Source organism: Lampetra fluviatilis, chromosome 52 (assembly GCF_964198595.1).
Source record: "Lampetra fluviatilis chromosome 52, kcLamFluv1.1, whole genome shotgun sequence".
NCBI lineage: Eukaryota > Metazoa > Chordata > Hyperoartia > Petromyzontiformes > Petromyzontidae > Lampetra > Lampetra fluviatilis.
In genome coordinates, this window is record NC_136326.1 from 4,670,261 (window position 1) to 4,683,909 (window position 13,649).

At 53.5% G+C, this 13,649-nt stretch overlaps 1 protein-coding gene across 1 annotated transcript in view; it reads left to right on the forward strand.

The window, feature by feature from the left end:
- LOC144949015 (ryanodine receptor 2-like) overlaps positions 1–13,649 on the forward strand; it is a 260,188-nt gene that overhangs the window by 23,751 nt on the left and 222,788 nt on the right. The window contains exons 10-16 of the mRNA XM_078878800.1: positions 899–995; positions 2,836–2,910; positions 3,876–4,032; positions 4,619–4,783; positions 8,567–8,688; positions 9,783–9,966; positions 10,689–10,824. Of these exons, the coding sequence (XP_078734926.1) occupies positions 899–995; positions 2,836–2,910; positions 3,876–4,032; positions 4,619–4,783; positions 8,567–8,688; positions 9,783–9,966; positions 10,689–10,824 (936 nt within the window). The remainder of the gene's footprint in view (positions 1–898; positions 996–2,835; positions 2,911–3,875; positions 4,033–4,618; positions 4,784–8,566; positions 8,689–9,782; positions 9,967–10,688; positions 10,825–13,649) is intronic.

Genomic DNA, 13,649 nt, shown 5'->3' on the forward strand with positions numbered 1-13,649 from the left:
TAATATAGATAATTATAAAACAACATTGTGTGCTGTGGAAAGTGGCCCGGCATTAAGCAATCACGGCCGAGATCCTGGGTTTGATTCCATCATTGTCATTGTTGTCAGCCATGATCAAGCCACTGCTGGATGGATGGGCCTCCCAATTACTTTTTTTTACTCAAATATGAGTCGCCAACATTTTTTGGGAAAATACGTTGGGCACGTTCATGGTGGGTTGCGTGTAATAACAAGCATACGATGGAGAGACGAGGGATAATTTAATCATGGAAAATGTATTAACATTTTTTTAATCATAATATTTTTTGTTCATTTGCCTTTGGGATTGTGGAACTGATGTTTCCCGGCAGTGTTGGTGCAAGTAGGAACATTTCTGCACCATATTCTTGGTTCTTTCGGTAAAGTCACGTAGATAGAAAATAAAAATAATAAAATTAAATAAAGAAAAATTTTGTTTAAATAAATTGAAAATAATGAAAGCAAAAAACCACAACAAAAAAAAATAGTAAAATAAAATTGAAACTTAAAGTAAATAAAAAATAATCAAACAAAAAAACCCACGACGTTTCGATCACAACACAAGCGGTCTTCCTCAGGCGTGACTACAGCGAAAGAACCCAGAATATGAATTCCTGCAGTCACGAAAATTTTAAGTCAAAATTTCTGCACCACTTTGGACTTTCTGAGTCTCATAAGCACAGCCAGCCGTCCTGTTAACCAACTGCTACTCAGTCGCCGGATGCTCTCGTAAATATATTCGCATGCTGAACTTCTTTCGCACAGTACGTAGTACGATACGAATCTGTATGAGCTTATCGACAGTCCCGATTGGTCGGACGACTGGATGTTTGTTAAGACGAGGCCCCGCGATTGGCTGACCGCCGCTGTTCTGCTGCAGGCTTCTTGATTGGCGGGGACGTCTTGCGCCTCTTCCACGGTCACATGGACGAGTGCCTCACCGTCCCGTCCGCCGACCTCCCCGAGGAGCAGCGAAGGTTTGGGACCGCACTTTGGCCCCGGAAATACGTTCCCCGAGCGAGCGAATGCGGAACCGCTATTCCAACGTGTCACGCGGCGGCCACCCGGGTCTTCGCTCGCTCTTGAAGGGAGAGAGAGAGAGAGTACGACTCTCGAGGAATCACGGACGGGCAGGCTGTGGGCCTCGCTGTAAACTCTCTCAAGCTCTGCGGTCCTCTAAGTGTTAAGATGTTTTCGGCCAATTATTGAATGTTTATGCACGTGGGAGAAGACAGGAGAACTACGGAGAAAACCCGCACGTGCGACGGGGCAAAGCTCGATCCCATATAGGTGGAACAGATGGACATTATTCCACATTCCGCTTTAGCGTGTTCTCCTATTGAGATGGGGCACAGAGCTCCTCGCCGCCGCCTCCACACTGCTGGTCTGCATGGCTCAGAGGTCGCAAGCACCAAGCAGTCAGTAACAAACAGCACTGTAAGAGTTGGAACAGATGATGAATTGAGCGAACTTATTAGAACTTGGGAAAGGAGGCGATGGGAGAGGGAATTCCCAAGTCGAGCGGTGTTTGGGAAGGAGCGGGAAGAGAAAGTGCAGTGGCCTACAGTGTGAGTCAGGAGTGAGCGAGTAAGCAGTGAGTCAGTGAGTGCTGGAGTGAGTCAGTGAGAAGTCGGTCGGTGAGGAGTGAGCCAGTAGGTTGATGGAGTGAGTCAGGAACGAGTGAGTCAGTAAGGACTGAGTCAGTAAGGAGTGAGTCAGTGAGTGCTGGAGCGAGTCAGTGAGAAGTCGGTCGGTGAGGAGTGAGTCAGTAGGTTGATGGAGTGAGTCGGTGAGGAGTGAGTCAGGAACGAGTGAGTCAGTAAGGAGTGAGTCAGTGAGTGCTCGAGTGAGTCAGTGAGAAGTCGGTCGGTGAGGAGTGAGCCAGTAGGTTGATGGAGTGAGTCAGGAACGAGTGAGTCAGTAAGGATTGAGTCAGTAAGGAGTGAGTCAGTGAGTGCTGGAGCGAGTCAGTGAGAAGTCGGTCGGTGAGGAGTGAGTCAGTAGGTTGATGGAGTGAGTCGGTGAGGAGTGAGTCAGGAACGAGTGAGTCAGTAAGGAGTGAGTCAGTGAGTGCTCGAGTGAGTCAGTGAGAAGTCGGTCGGTGAGGAGTGAGCCAGTAGGTTGATGGAGTGAGTCAGGAACGAGTGAGTCAGTAAGGACTGAGTCAGTAAGGAGTGAGTCAGTGAGTGCTGGAGCGAGTCAGTGAGAAGTCGGTCGGTGAGGAGTGAGTCAGTAGGTTGATGGAGTGAGTCGGTGAGGAGTGAGTCAGGAACGAGTGAGTCAGTAAGGAGTGAGTCAGTGAGTGCTCGAGTGAGTCAGTGAGAAGTCGGTCGGTGAGGAGTGAGCCAGTAGGTTGATGGAGTGAGTCGGTGAGGAGTGAGTCAGGAACGAGTGAATCAGTAAGGAGTGAGTCAGTAAGGAGTGAGTCAGTGAGTGCTGGAGTGAGTCAGTGAGAAGTCGGTCGGTGAGGAGTGAGCCAGTAGGTTGATGGAGTGAGTCGGTGAGGAGTGAGTCAGGAACGAGTGAATCAGTAAGGAGTGAGTCAGTGAGTCGGCGAGGAGTGAGTTGGTGGGCGGTGGAGTGAATCAGTAAGGAGTGAGTCCGTAAGGAGTGAGTCCGTAAGGAGTGAGTCAGTGAGTCGGCGAGGAGTGAGTTGGTGGGCGGTGGAGTGAATCAGTAAGGAGTGAGTCAGTAAGGAGTGAATCAGTAAGGAGTGAGTCAGTGAGTCGGCGAGGAGTGAGTTGGTGGGCGGTGGAGTGACGGCGTACGGCGTGCTGTTGACCCTGTTGCCTTGTGCCGGCCGGCGCGTGCGTGCAGGTCGGTCCACTACGAAGCCGGCGCCGTGTGCTCTCACGCCCGCTCCCTGTGGCGCTTGGAGACTCTGCGAGTCAGGTGACCGCACGTCAGCACGCACATCGGCACGCGACCTTGGTCATGCGTTCTGGATGACCACTTTCTCCAGTGGTGTGCGAACGTGGTCATCCAGAACAGACCATGACGACGTGTAACGATGCAACGCCCCCGATCCACAAATACTCAGGAGGCATCACGGCGATGCACTCCGCTTGCTCCTGTTGACACGCTTATCCAGCCTTGAACCACCTGCATGTGAAATTGCGGTTGTCGTGTCTGCGTCTGCACCAGCCAGCCGTAGGGAAAAAAGAGATTCGGTGGCAGAGAGGAGAAACGCACCCATGTTGGCTGTGATTGACAAGTAACCCGGGCCCGCGCGGGAGGTGTTGCTCGAAGGGATTGATGGCTGGCGGTCGAGACTAATGGCCGAGTGGCAGCCAAAGGAGGGAGAAGATGCCCGAGAGGGTGGCCTGGTGCGGAGATGAAGCGAGGGAACTTGCGGTCGTGCACGGGAGCTCAATTGACTGTTGCGTTACGAGAGCTTGATAGATGGTGACGGCTTAGAGAGAGACCTTCCTCCAGCAGTGGATAGATCATGACTGATGATGACAATCTTAAATTGTCTATTTGTCAGTCCGCACACTCCTTTGGGTGATTGTCATCATGCAGAGTTAAACAGGGGCTCATTCTGACGGGAGGGAACCAGCTGATCTCACGGGATTTAGAAATCTCTCAACCCGCTATCCAGTCCTCCGCCCACCCTCTTGCCTTAACAACGAATCATAATTGACCACCACGTGGTATTAATGCCATTCTTGTAGCGCAAGGCTGGCACCGAGGCGCCGTTCCACAAGCACAGTCCGCAGTCGTCCCGCGGTTGGGCGCGACGCTGCGAGCGTGCGGTCCCCGTTGAGCACCAGGGCGGCCTGCTAGATTCGAATCCGCTTAACGTTCCGCTGAAACCCCATTGGGGCTGCGTCACCGCCCCCCCCTCCCCCCCGTAGCTGGAGCGGAAACCACGTGCGCTGGGGGCAGCCGTTCCGGCTCAAGCACATCACGACCGGGAAATACCTGGGCCTCACGGAGGACAAGACGCTGTGCCTGCAGGACCGCGAGAAGTCCGACGTCAAGTCCACCGCGTTCTGCTTCCGCATTTCCAAGGTGCCCCCGACCCATCTCCTCCAAATCCCCCCCCTCCCCCACCCCGGACATTCATCGTCAGTCGTCGTCATTGCCACACACCGCAAGTGTAAAAACAAAAGTGCCCGAGTGGCAATGTAATCAAGCTCGGTTTGAATGGAGCGCCACACACGAGGGTGGCATGGGAATCTCGACAAAGTTTTTAGTTTTTTGACGATCAGTTAAATGGTTTACACCGCGGCGTCAAAAAGGTAAAGGCGCAGCCCTGCAATCGCTCGCTCACGCTCCTGCTGGCGGAAGGGACTCCGTCAGAGGGAGCTTTCGAGAGTGTTTGGCCCCAAGATCTCTGCAGTGTGGCAGTTAACTTCCGCTGTCAATGCGCACAGCAACCACTGGAAATGCACGGCGTAATTCAGGTGAAGAATTCCGCCATGGTTCCATCGTTTGCTTTGAGCGGAGCGACTCCTTGGCTTGAGAGGCGTGCGTAGGGAGCAGGCCACGGTTGAGAAACGTTGCGACGCCCGTGGCGACGCCCGTGACGACCCCCGTGGCCCTTGAGCTGTGAACCATGGCCTCCAACGATGGGTCGTGCGCTGTGGCGATGCAGGAAAAGCTCGACTCTGGGCCCAAGCGAGAGATCGATGGGATGGGGCCTCCGGAGATCAAGTACGGGGACTCGGTGTGCTTCGTGCAGCACGTGGACAGCGGCCTGTGGCTCACGTACCAGGCTCCGGACTCCAAGACCGCCCGCCTGGGCATCCTCATCCGCAAGGTGCGCGCCCGCCTCTCAGAACTGTCGCGCCCGTCTCCGCGACTGCGAGCGCGTCCCATGAACACGGGGCGGGCAGGCGAGCGGGCACCGCTCATACCTTACAGTAGGTGGGGATCTCCTTGGGTGGGGGCACGCGCACCGCCCGTACCTGATAGTAGGTGGGGATCTCCTTGCCGTTAGTCAAATGTGAGGAGTCCGCTGCCGATGTCGATGTTGATGTTGTTGCGCCCCTGCCCTTGCTATCCCCCAAACTCACCGCACCGCGCCGTGAAGCAGTTGCTGCCCTTGACGCTGATCTACGTTCGTTGAAGATCTTTCGCCCCGCACGTAGGGAACCGTGCTAGTCGGAGGTGCGGATGTGACGGTGTTTTTGTGCCATTATTGGGGACTGGGCCGACACCATCAACTCACTGCAATTCATAACCCAGTTTAACCGAAGGTGTCTGCCTAGAATCTGAACTGGCATCTCAGTGGTGCCAGCTCATTGTTATTGTTGTTACGCTCGCTTACCCAGGAAACCCTCGCTGAGTCTCAGGACTCTTGTAATGAGGGTCTTGCCAAGTTTTAGCCGCAGCAGGAGGAGGCAATGATCGCTAAGCGTGATTGCAATTGAGTGATTTGTGGGTAATTTTTCAAGTTTCATCAAATTTGGAGCACGACGCCGGCACACAGTGAGTGGTCTACTCTTTTTTTTATGACGCCGCAGGATATTTAACGTCCACTGTGCAGCAGATGGAACCTAGCATTTTACGATTAATACCTCCGCAGTATTATCCAGGGCAGCCAGGCTGATTCGAACCTCCGTAACATCGGTGAATGCACGGTTGTGGAATCGGTGATTCACATTTTATTTACGAGCAAAATTTCACAGTTGCTTTATATATCCATCAATCTAGTGGACAGTCTGGACAAATATTATCCAGAAGTTTTTGTTAAAGTGACGGATATGTTGCTTGGATTGACACGTAGTGGCACAGAACGGAGTTCTGATTATTGATGCATCTCCGCCTGCCCGATGAACGAAATACTGAAATTAACAACGAAACGTCGCAGTGAACGTCACCGGATGTTTCCCGTCTTGTAGGGGATCCCGAATTATCCTCAATTGCTGTGGGCCAGGCTTGGGCGCGTTGAGCACTCTGGTGGTGCTTCAGTCGCTTTTGTACGGCCAGCGGCGAGCAACTGTCTTGAGATTAGGTTGCCAGCGACTTTTGCCACCAACTCGCTCGCTCACTCCGCGCGAGGGTCGGCGAATCGCAGACGCGCGGGCGACCCCGGGCTGACGACACCGCCACTCGTCGCACGGTCGCGGCTCCCGGCTAACGACATCGCCACGTGTCCCACGGTCGTGGCTCCCAACCGACGACACCGCCACTCATGTGCAGTGACGCTCGTACGCGCCTCCCCCCTCCCCTCCCCACCCCGCACCGGCTCCCCCGCCGTATATAGTCACGCGGACGCACTTACGGCTGCACTTTGAAGTGGCCTGCGAGGGTGCGCGGTTGACACTTTTATTTTCGTTTGCAACGCCGTTGGGGAGACGCTTATTTTTAGCGGGATGTGTAACGGATGCTGCGGCTGGCCCGACCGCAGTCGTGCCGACCGACCGGGACAAGTCGCCGCCGATCGCCGTGGAGGAAATCGCGGCGCTCCTTCCACGGAAGAGAAAGCCGCCGCTTTGGCCGATTCTGCTTTCTCAGTTCGGTGCCTGAGGAATACACAGGGTGGCCCAAATGTCAGGACACACGGGGTTTTAATATGCATATATTTAAGCAAATCGCATAGGGTTATTACATTTCTGTCAACAATTTTTCGAACTGACTTATGGTAACTTGAATGCGTGCAGTGGATTATGTTTCAAAATAAATTTAGGACTCTTTTTAAAGATTGCAGGTGTAATTACAGTGTAGAGACTCCTCTACTTACGAACGGTCGATTTACGAACTTTCAGAGTTACGAAAAAACCTGCCCGTATGTTCGGTTGCCTGTTTCGACCGAGAGTCGTAATTTCAACCGCCGTGCAATAGATGGCGACAGTGGCATCTACATCTGCAGAACATGAAGACACCAGCGGCATCTACATCTACAGGAGATTTTTCAACTTTTAAAGCCATTCCCCGTGTTTAGTGTACATGCCATATAACGCGCTTGGAATCGACAGGAGTAAATTTGAACTGCGGAACAATTCGACTTACGAACAGACCTCTGGAACCTACCTCGTTCGCAAGTAGAAGAAGACACTGTGCTTATGTTTTGAGTTCTCAATTCAGTGCAACAATGGATCGTTCTGCACTGCCCTCTGATGACAACGTAGCCCCATAGCAGCAGCAGCCTATAGCACCTGTTGGTGTATGGTGGTTGCCCGACCAATAGCTATCCAGGTCGAAACCCGCTTAGCTTCTGAGATCTGATGACATTCCGGGCGATGAGTCATCGGCCACGAGTTACTCTTCGAACGCGTAGACGTCATTTACGATTTTGTAGGCCGCTGGCTTAGGATCCCAACGACGCGAGTTCAATTCCTGGCACGGGTTCAATTCCCTCGCCCTGCCTCCGAGTGCCAAGCGCAAGTCCCTTGAGTCATATTCGAAGGTGAATGCGAGCGCCACTCGCAAATGTGAACCTGGTTTGTGCCCCTCTTGGGTCGAGCCGGCATAAAGCGAGCACACGATACAGTGGGCTGTTTTTTTTTCCGATGCTGAACACCGGCTAAGGAGAGACTAAAGCATCGCCAATCCCTGAATGTGGCATTGTGCAGTGTTAATGGGCTCTCGCTAACGGTACCGGTTCGCTCGTAACACAGCCCAAACGCGAGGCCTAGATGTTTGGTTTTTGCATGCATGTAAATACACCGTTGTTTAAGTTTAAATTACACATTCACTCCTCCTTCATCCAACGGTCAATCAATCAAACGTCGGTGACAGGGGTGTATTTGACCATACTTCACCATGCTGGTTAGTGCACATTGGCGAGGAGGAGGAGAGGAGGACAGGCCCCAGAACCGGGTCGAATGTCATTCACCACCGACGGTAGCCTTGGCCACGAATCAAACTCAGGTGTCGAGTTTTTCCGCTTTTCCAGTCCAGACCAAATCCGCATGCATTTCTCAGTCAAGGTCCCGGCACAAGGACCCCCCCCCCCGAATCGATTCCTACCACGAGAACAGAGACGGAAATTCCCGGACCGTCCTCGTCGGGACCTGGGCAGGTGGTGGCTCCCTGCGCGGGCCGCCGGGTTCGTAGCAAAGTTCGCTAACCACTGTGCCACCCCTCCACGCTGACTGCCACATACTGCCTGGGAGAATTCCTCGTGTGTTGTTTCACCGCGTCGCGAGCCGTGGCTACGAAATGCAGCTGTGTCACGTAAACTGTGCAAGGATTAAAATAAAAAAAAATTCCCACCGGTTAAGGTGTAATGAGCTATGTAGCTCTTTTTCAGAAGCGGCCTGGCCTCCAAATGATCACTCACCGAAGCGGATTGTCATCTTGTGGAAATTTATAGCAGGCAAATGCTCTAAACGCACGTTGATTCTAAACGTGGAGAGAAAAACTGGAGGACCCGGAGAAAAATCCAAACAACCACGGGGAGAGAGAGACGCAAACTACAAATATACATCAGGCGTCAGGGTTGGAATCTCATCCCACCACCTCCGGCACACGGGGCGACGTGGTGAACATCTCACCACTGTGGCGCCCAACGTTGACGCGCTGTGGTTTGAGTGTGAGGTCACGCAGACCCCCACGTGGAGTTGACCCCTTTTTGCTCCTCGCGTCCACACGGCAGGCGATAGTCCACCAGGAGGGACACATGGACGATGGGCTGACGCTGTCTCGCTCTCGGCCCGAAGACTCGCGCACGGCTCGAATCATCCGCAGCACCACCGCGCTCTTCAACAGCTTCAACAGGTAACGGCAGCCGAGCGGGCCAGTGAGGGTTGCACCGTAGCGTCTGCTGGACATCTGCGAAAAATATTGGACGTCTGTGAAAAAGAGCTTCACAGCTTATTGGATCCCTTCGGTAAAAATAAGCATCAGATTCTGATTCCATATCGCTGCACGACGCGAGTTCGGGTCGCGTCCCCACCGTGTGTTGTTCGGCGCTGGCTGTGCGACATTTCGCCCACCACTGACCTTCACAAACACGTTTCAGGACGAACAAAACTTTGGCGAAAAGTGCATTGTTGCCCTTCGGAACCATGATCGAAAACCGGCCCAAATTGCGTCAAAAGGGGTTTCCCATTGATTTTATGGGAATTTATGAGAAAACCCTGTGGCCAGAAGCGTTTGGTCATGCTACGGTGGGGCCCACGGTTTGAGACTGGTCCCTGTAGTTTGCGGGGTAGATTTACGCCACCAGGTCTTCCTGTGGGGTTGGCGACTTAATTAAAGTGCCAGGTAATGACATTGGCATCGTCCTGGGTTGCTCGCCGCTGACCGTCAGGATGGAATATGGGCATTTTGAAAAGTTTGCATGCGATCTCAAAGTGGCTTGCGCGGGACTTTATTTGCAGTTTTGGCTGGCCATCGGACAAGGACGGTCACTGTGTCGCGCGCGTTCAGACGCGCTTCTGCGGCCGTCTGGAACGCTCTGGAGCTGCACACTTTTAAATGATAATCAAGATTGAAAACTCATTGCTCTAGAACTGCTTTTTGTGTTTAGTTTGTTGTACTTCTCCCCGCACCTCTGATTAGCACGGTTGGACACGTATGGTGCGGAAGAAGTTCAACGTACATAAATACAATCCTGACATGCATCCGTTTTTTCTTTCCTTTCCCCCTTGCTAACCCTCCCGTGTCCACTGTCGATGCACGCTTGACACCTGGGCACCGCGACACTGTGGTATCATGACACCGTGACACCGTGACATCACGACACCCTGACACTGTGATACCACGACATCATGACACCGGGACACCGGGACACTGCGACACCGTGACACTGTGACACCTGGACACCGCTGACACCGCCATCGACACCACCGACACCGTCGACGACGCAGTGGGCTGGACGCGCTGCGAGCCAAAAACCGCCCGGTGCGCGTGGAGCTGCCCTTCGTCGCCATCCGCCTGAGCCTCCAGGACCTCATCGACTACTTCCAGCCACCGTCGGACAGCCTGGAGCACGAGGAGAAGCAGATCCACCTGCGCTCGCTCAAGAATCGGCAGAACCTCTTCCAGGAGGAGGTGAGCGGGGCGGGGGCCATCGAGCCACGCGGTGCGCTGCGTGGCGACGCGCTGTTTTGCCCCCCCCCGCCCTCGATCGTTCTGCGAGCCCCCCCCCTCCCCCGCTGCCTTCGCCCGGGGGTGTCGCCCACTGGGGCAGTTGGATAGCGGACGCTCGGCTTGGGGAATTCCCTCCCGTCGTGCCTGTTCTCAAACGCTCCTTCGTGACCTTTGCCCCAGTTCAAGAAGCACGTGAACTCTTAACATCTCGTTTTGAACTTTGATATGTACCCACGTACGTGTGTGTGTGTGTATGTATGTAGAGACGATGTAGACACCAGACAGGAGATGTAGCGAGATGGGGGCGAAGGGAGATGCAGAAGAGAGAGGGAGAGATGGAATGAGATGAGAGAGGATGTGGACAACAGACAGGGGATGCAGTGAGGGGAAGGACAGCAAACTAATGACAAAAAGCAGTTCTAAAGAAATGAGCTATCAATCGAGATGATTTAAAAGTGGACAGCTCCAATGGCTTCCTCAATATCGGAAAGGAAAAACGTTCCAGACGGCCACAGGAGCGCGTCTGAAAAGCGCGTGATTGAGGTGACCCGTCTTCGTTCGATGAGGGTAGAGCCGTTTGTTGCCGGGCTGTACCTGTACTCACCTCTCTCCCGATATTATATATATGTGTGTGTGTGTGCGTGTGTATAAATGTTGTTGCGTCGCGCGACCGCGTGTCACAGGGCATGATCACGCTGGTGCTCGAGTGCATCGACCGCCTGAACCTCTACAACAGCGCGGCGCACTTTGCCGAGACGGCGGGCGAGGAGGCGGGAGACTCGTGGAAGGAAATCCTCAACTCCCTGTACGAGCTGCTCGGTAAGCCGCGGGACGTCTCGGACTCGTGTAAGATAGTCACGAATGAAGTAAGCATATTAATCTTGATCTGAAGCTTTCGTGACTGCAGGAATCCATACGCTTTGGTTCTTTCGGTAAAGTCACGTAAGTAGAAGAAAAATAGATCACGACGTTTCGATTGCAACACAAGCAATCGTCATCAGGTGGGACAACCACAGCAAGAAAAAAAAACACTTCAGCAGTTTTTTCAATCTAGATTTGAAGATGCATCTCTCCAGTGGCTTCCTAATATCAGAGGGAAGAGCGTTCCAGACGGCCATCTTTGTACGATGGCGATCCAAAAGCCGCTGCCGGCGAGGATGGACCAGAGTTTGCGTGATGGCGAGACGAGGTTTTAGCTCGGCATGGCAAATGATCGGCGGAAAATTGACCCCTGTGCTGAGAGGGTTCTGCGCTGGCTTGGCTCGGATTTACCAGTGGAAAAAGTGGTCTAGGGGCAGCTCAACATGAGGACGTGACTCTGGCAACTCCCTCTGCAGCAAGCCCCACCTTAATTCCTGGTTAGCTCCGCCCCCCCCCCCCGAACATCTCCCCCCCCCTCACCCCACTTCATGATTCTACGAAGTAATCGTAGTTCGTACAAATCACAGAGCGGACAGATCGCACGACGGTCGAGTCCGTCTCTGTCGCAAGCAACCGATTGCGCAATTGGCCACGTGCGCAGACATCCGCACGCGTTTAACACGTGGCAGGCTTTTCGCGACCAATATCGTTCGTAGTAAAGTTTTTTTTGGGTTAGATCGCGCAAGTGTAAATGTTGTGCCGTAATCCCTCCGCCGCCCGACACAGCCAGCAAGGTTTGCCACGTAAACAACGCGCCAACCGGTTACTACTTCAGCCCAAACACGCACCGGCCGCTCGCGTGAAGCGCGCGACCCGGGCTTGCATGCGAGCGACCTCTCGGGTATCGACCCTGGCTCGAGATACCTTTTTTGATCGCCTCCATTTAGCGGTGGAAATGGGATCCACGCGTAGATGGCTTTAGTGGTGGCTCACTCAGCCTCGGCCGGGCCGTCGGGGGAGAAGGGCGCACCATTAACTAGGCGCGCATCGCCCACCCACCCCACACCACACCACGACCACCACACCACCACCCACCTCCCTGGGGGCCTCTAAATGTGGACGGGTCTCACGTTCTCCCGGCGACCCGAGCAGGTGCCCGTGGCATCGGGTTTCCTTGTGCGTGGCGCGGAGAGTTGGCTAAAACCAACGCCGCCTCCGCCACCGCCGTGGTTCACGTCCTAGGAGGCAGCGGTTGGCAGCGCCGGTGACGGGGAACGCGGTGGGAATGTTTCGGCAGGACGAGGGCACCCACCCCTCCATGCCGTGGCGGGCCAGGAGGGTTCTAATCGGATCTCTGACCGCGCTTCAGTCGCGCTGGTAGGCGGCTATCGGTGAGGGTGGAAGCGTGTAACGTGCGGCATAGTCGCGGAGCCACACGGTGGATTTTGTTGCTGCCCTAACACCTCTGCTGGCCCACCTTTCGTAGCCTTGGGGTTGTGGCATGCCTACAACACCTGTGGCATACACAGGTGGTCCCTTGGCCAAGCACTGTCCAGGCAAAAGAGGGCGGACGAGCTCGGAGAGCATCGCGGGTGATATCGTCACCGCGTATCATCGTCGTCACCAGTCTAGAATTCGCCCACAATTGCAATAATAATAATAGTAGTTTTATTTTATAGCAGATTTAAACTCAAAGCTCTGTACGTCACAAAGAACATCAACGCTGGTGCGAGACACACCGCGGAGACACAACAGGAACAATCTACAGGGTGCTTAATTTGTATTTATTTACACTTCTGAGAATACCACGATAAATGTGCTTTCTCCAGGCTCTGGAGACCACCTGGAGAAGATTCCAGGCAATGCGTTGGCAATGATGGCGAACAAGTGGAGACTCTGACTTTTTTAAGCGATTAACATACATTTGTTATTATGTTACAGTATTTATCCGTTCTTTTTCCATTGAAAACGATAGTCCCATATAAGTGTTAACATGTTTTGAAGCAACCTGTACAGATGGTGTATGGAGGCAAACGTGACACCAACCAGGCTGAGTGACAGCCAAACATCGGCAGAACTCCAGGGAACAATTACAACAACAACAACGACGACTACGATAGTTTGATTCCACAAAGGGTCATCCATGCAAACGGCAACCCTCACAATTAGGGAACAACTGTGATGCATCCTCATAGTCAGGGAACGGTGCAGGCCATTCGGGCTCGCAGCCCCCTTACCTGATTGGGGTAACGGTCGGCTACAGAGAGGGGAAGTGAAAATTGGGAACACGGTGAGGGAGATGGGGGGAGGGGTTATTATTGTTCTCAACAGTCAGGCATTTGAACTTTGGTGTGACCAGAAACTGGAGGCTAGCTGAGCGAAGGAGTCCCGAGATGAGCGTCTAGACCCGGGTAGGCACAGAGCCCGCCGGGGGCCTCGGGATGGAGTGGACGACTGTGAGTGCAGATCGGTCTCCAACCCGACCCACCAAGGTGGCGAGATGTTAACTACCTCGCCTGGTATGTAGGAAGTCGTGGGTTTCATCCGGACCCTGACGCCTGCTGTATATTTGGAGTTTGCATGGTGGCGAGATTTTAGCTACCTCGCCTGGTACGCAGGAGGTCTAAGGTTTGATCCGGACCCTGACGCTTGCTGTATATTTGGAGTTTGCATGTTTTCCTCCGTGGTTGTGTGGATTTTTCTCCGGTTTTGAGAATCAACATCATGCGTTTAGAGTAATTTGGGCTGCTATAAATTTCGACTTCGTTGAGCGATCATTTGCT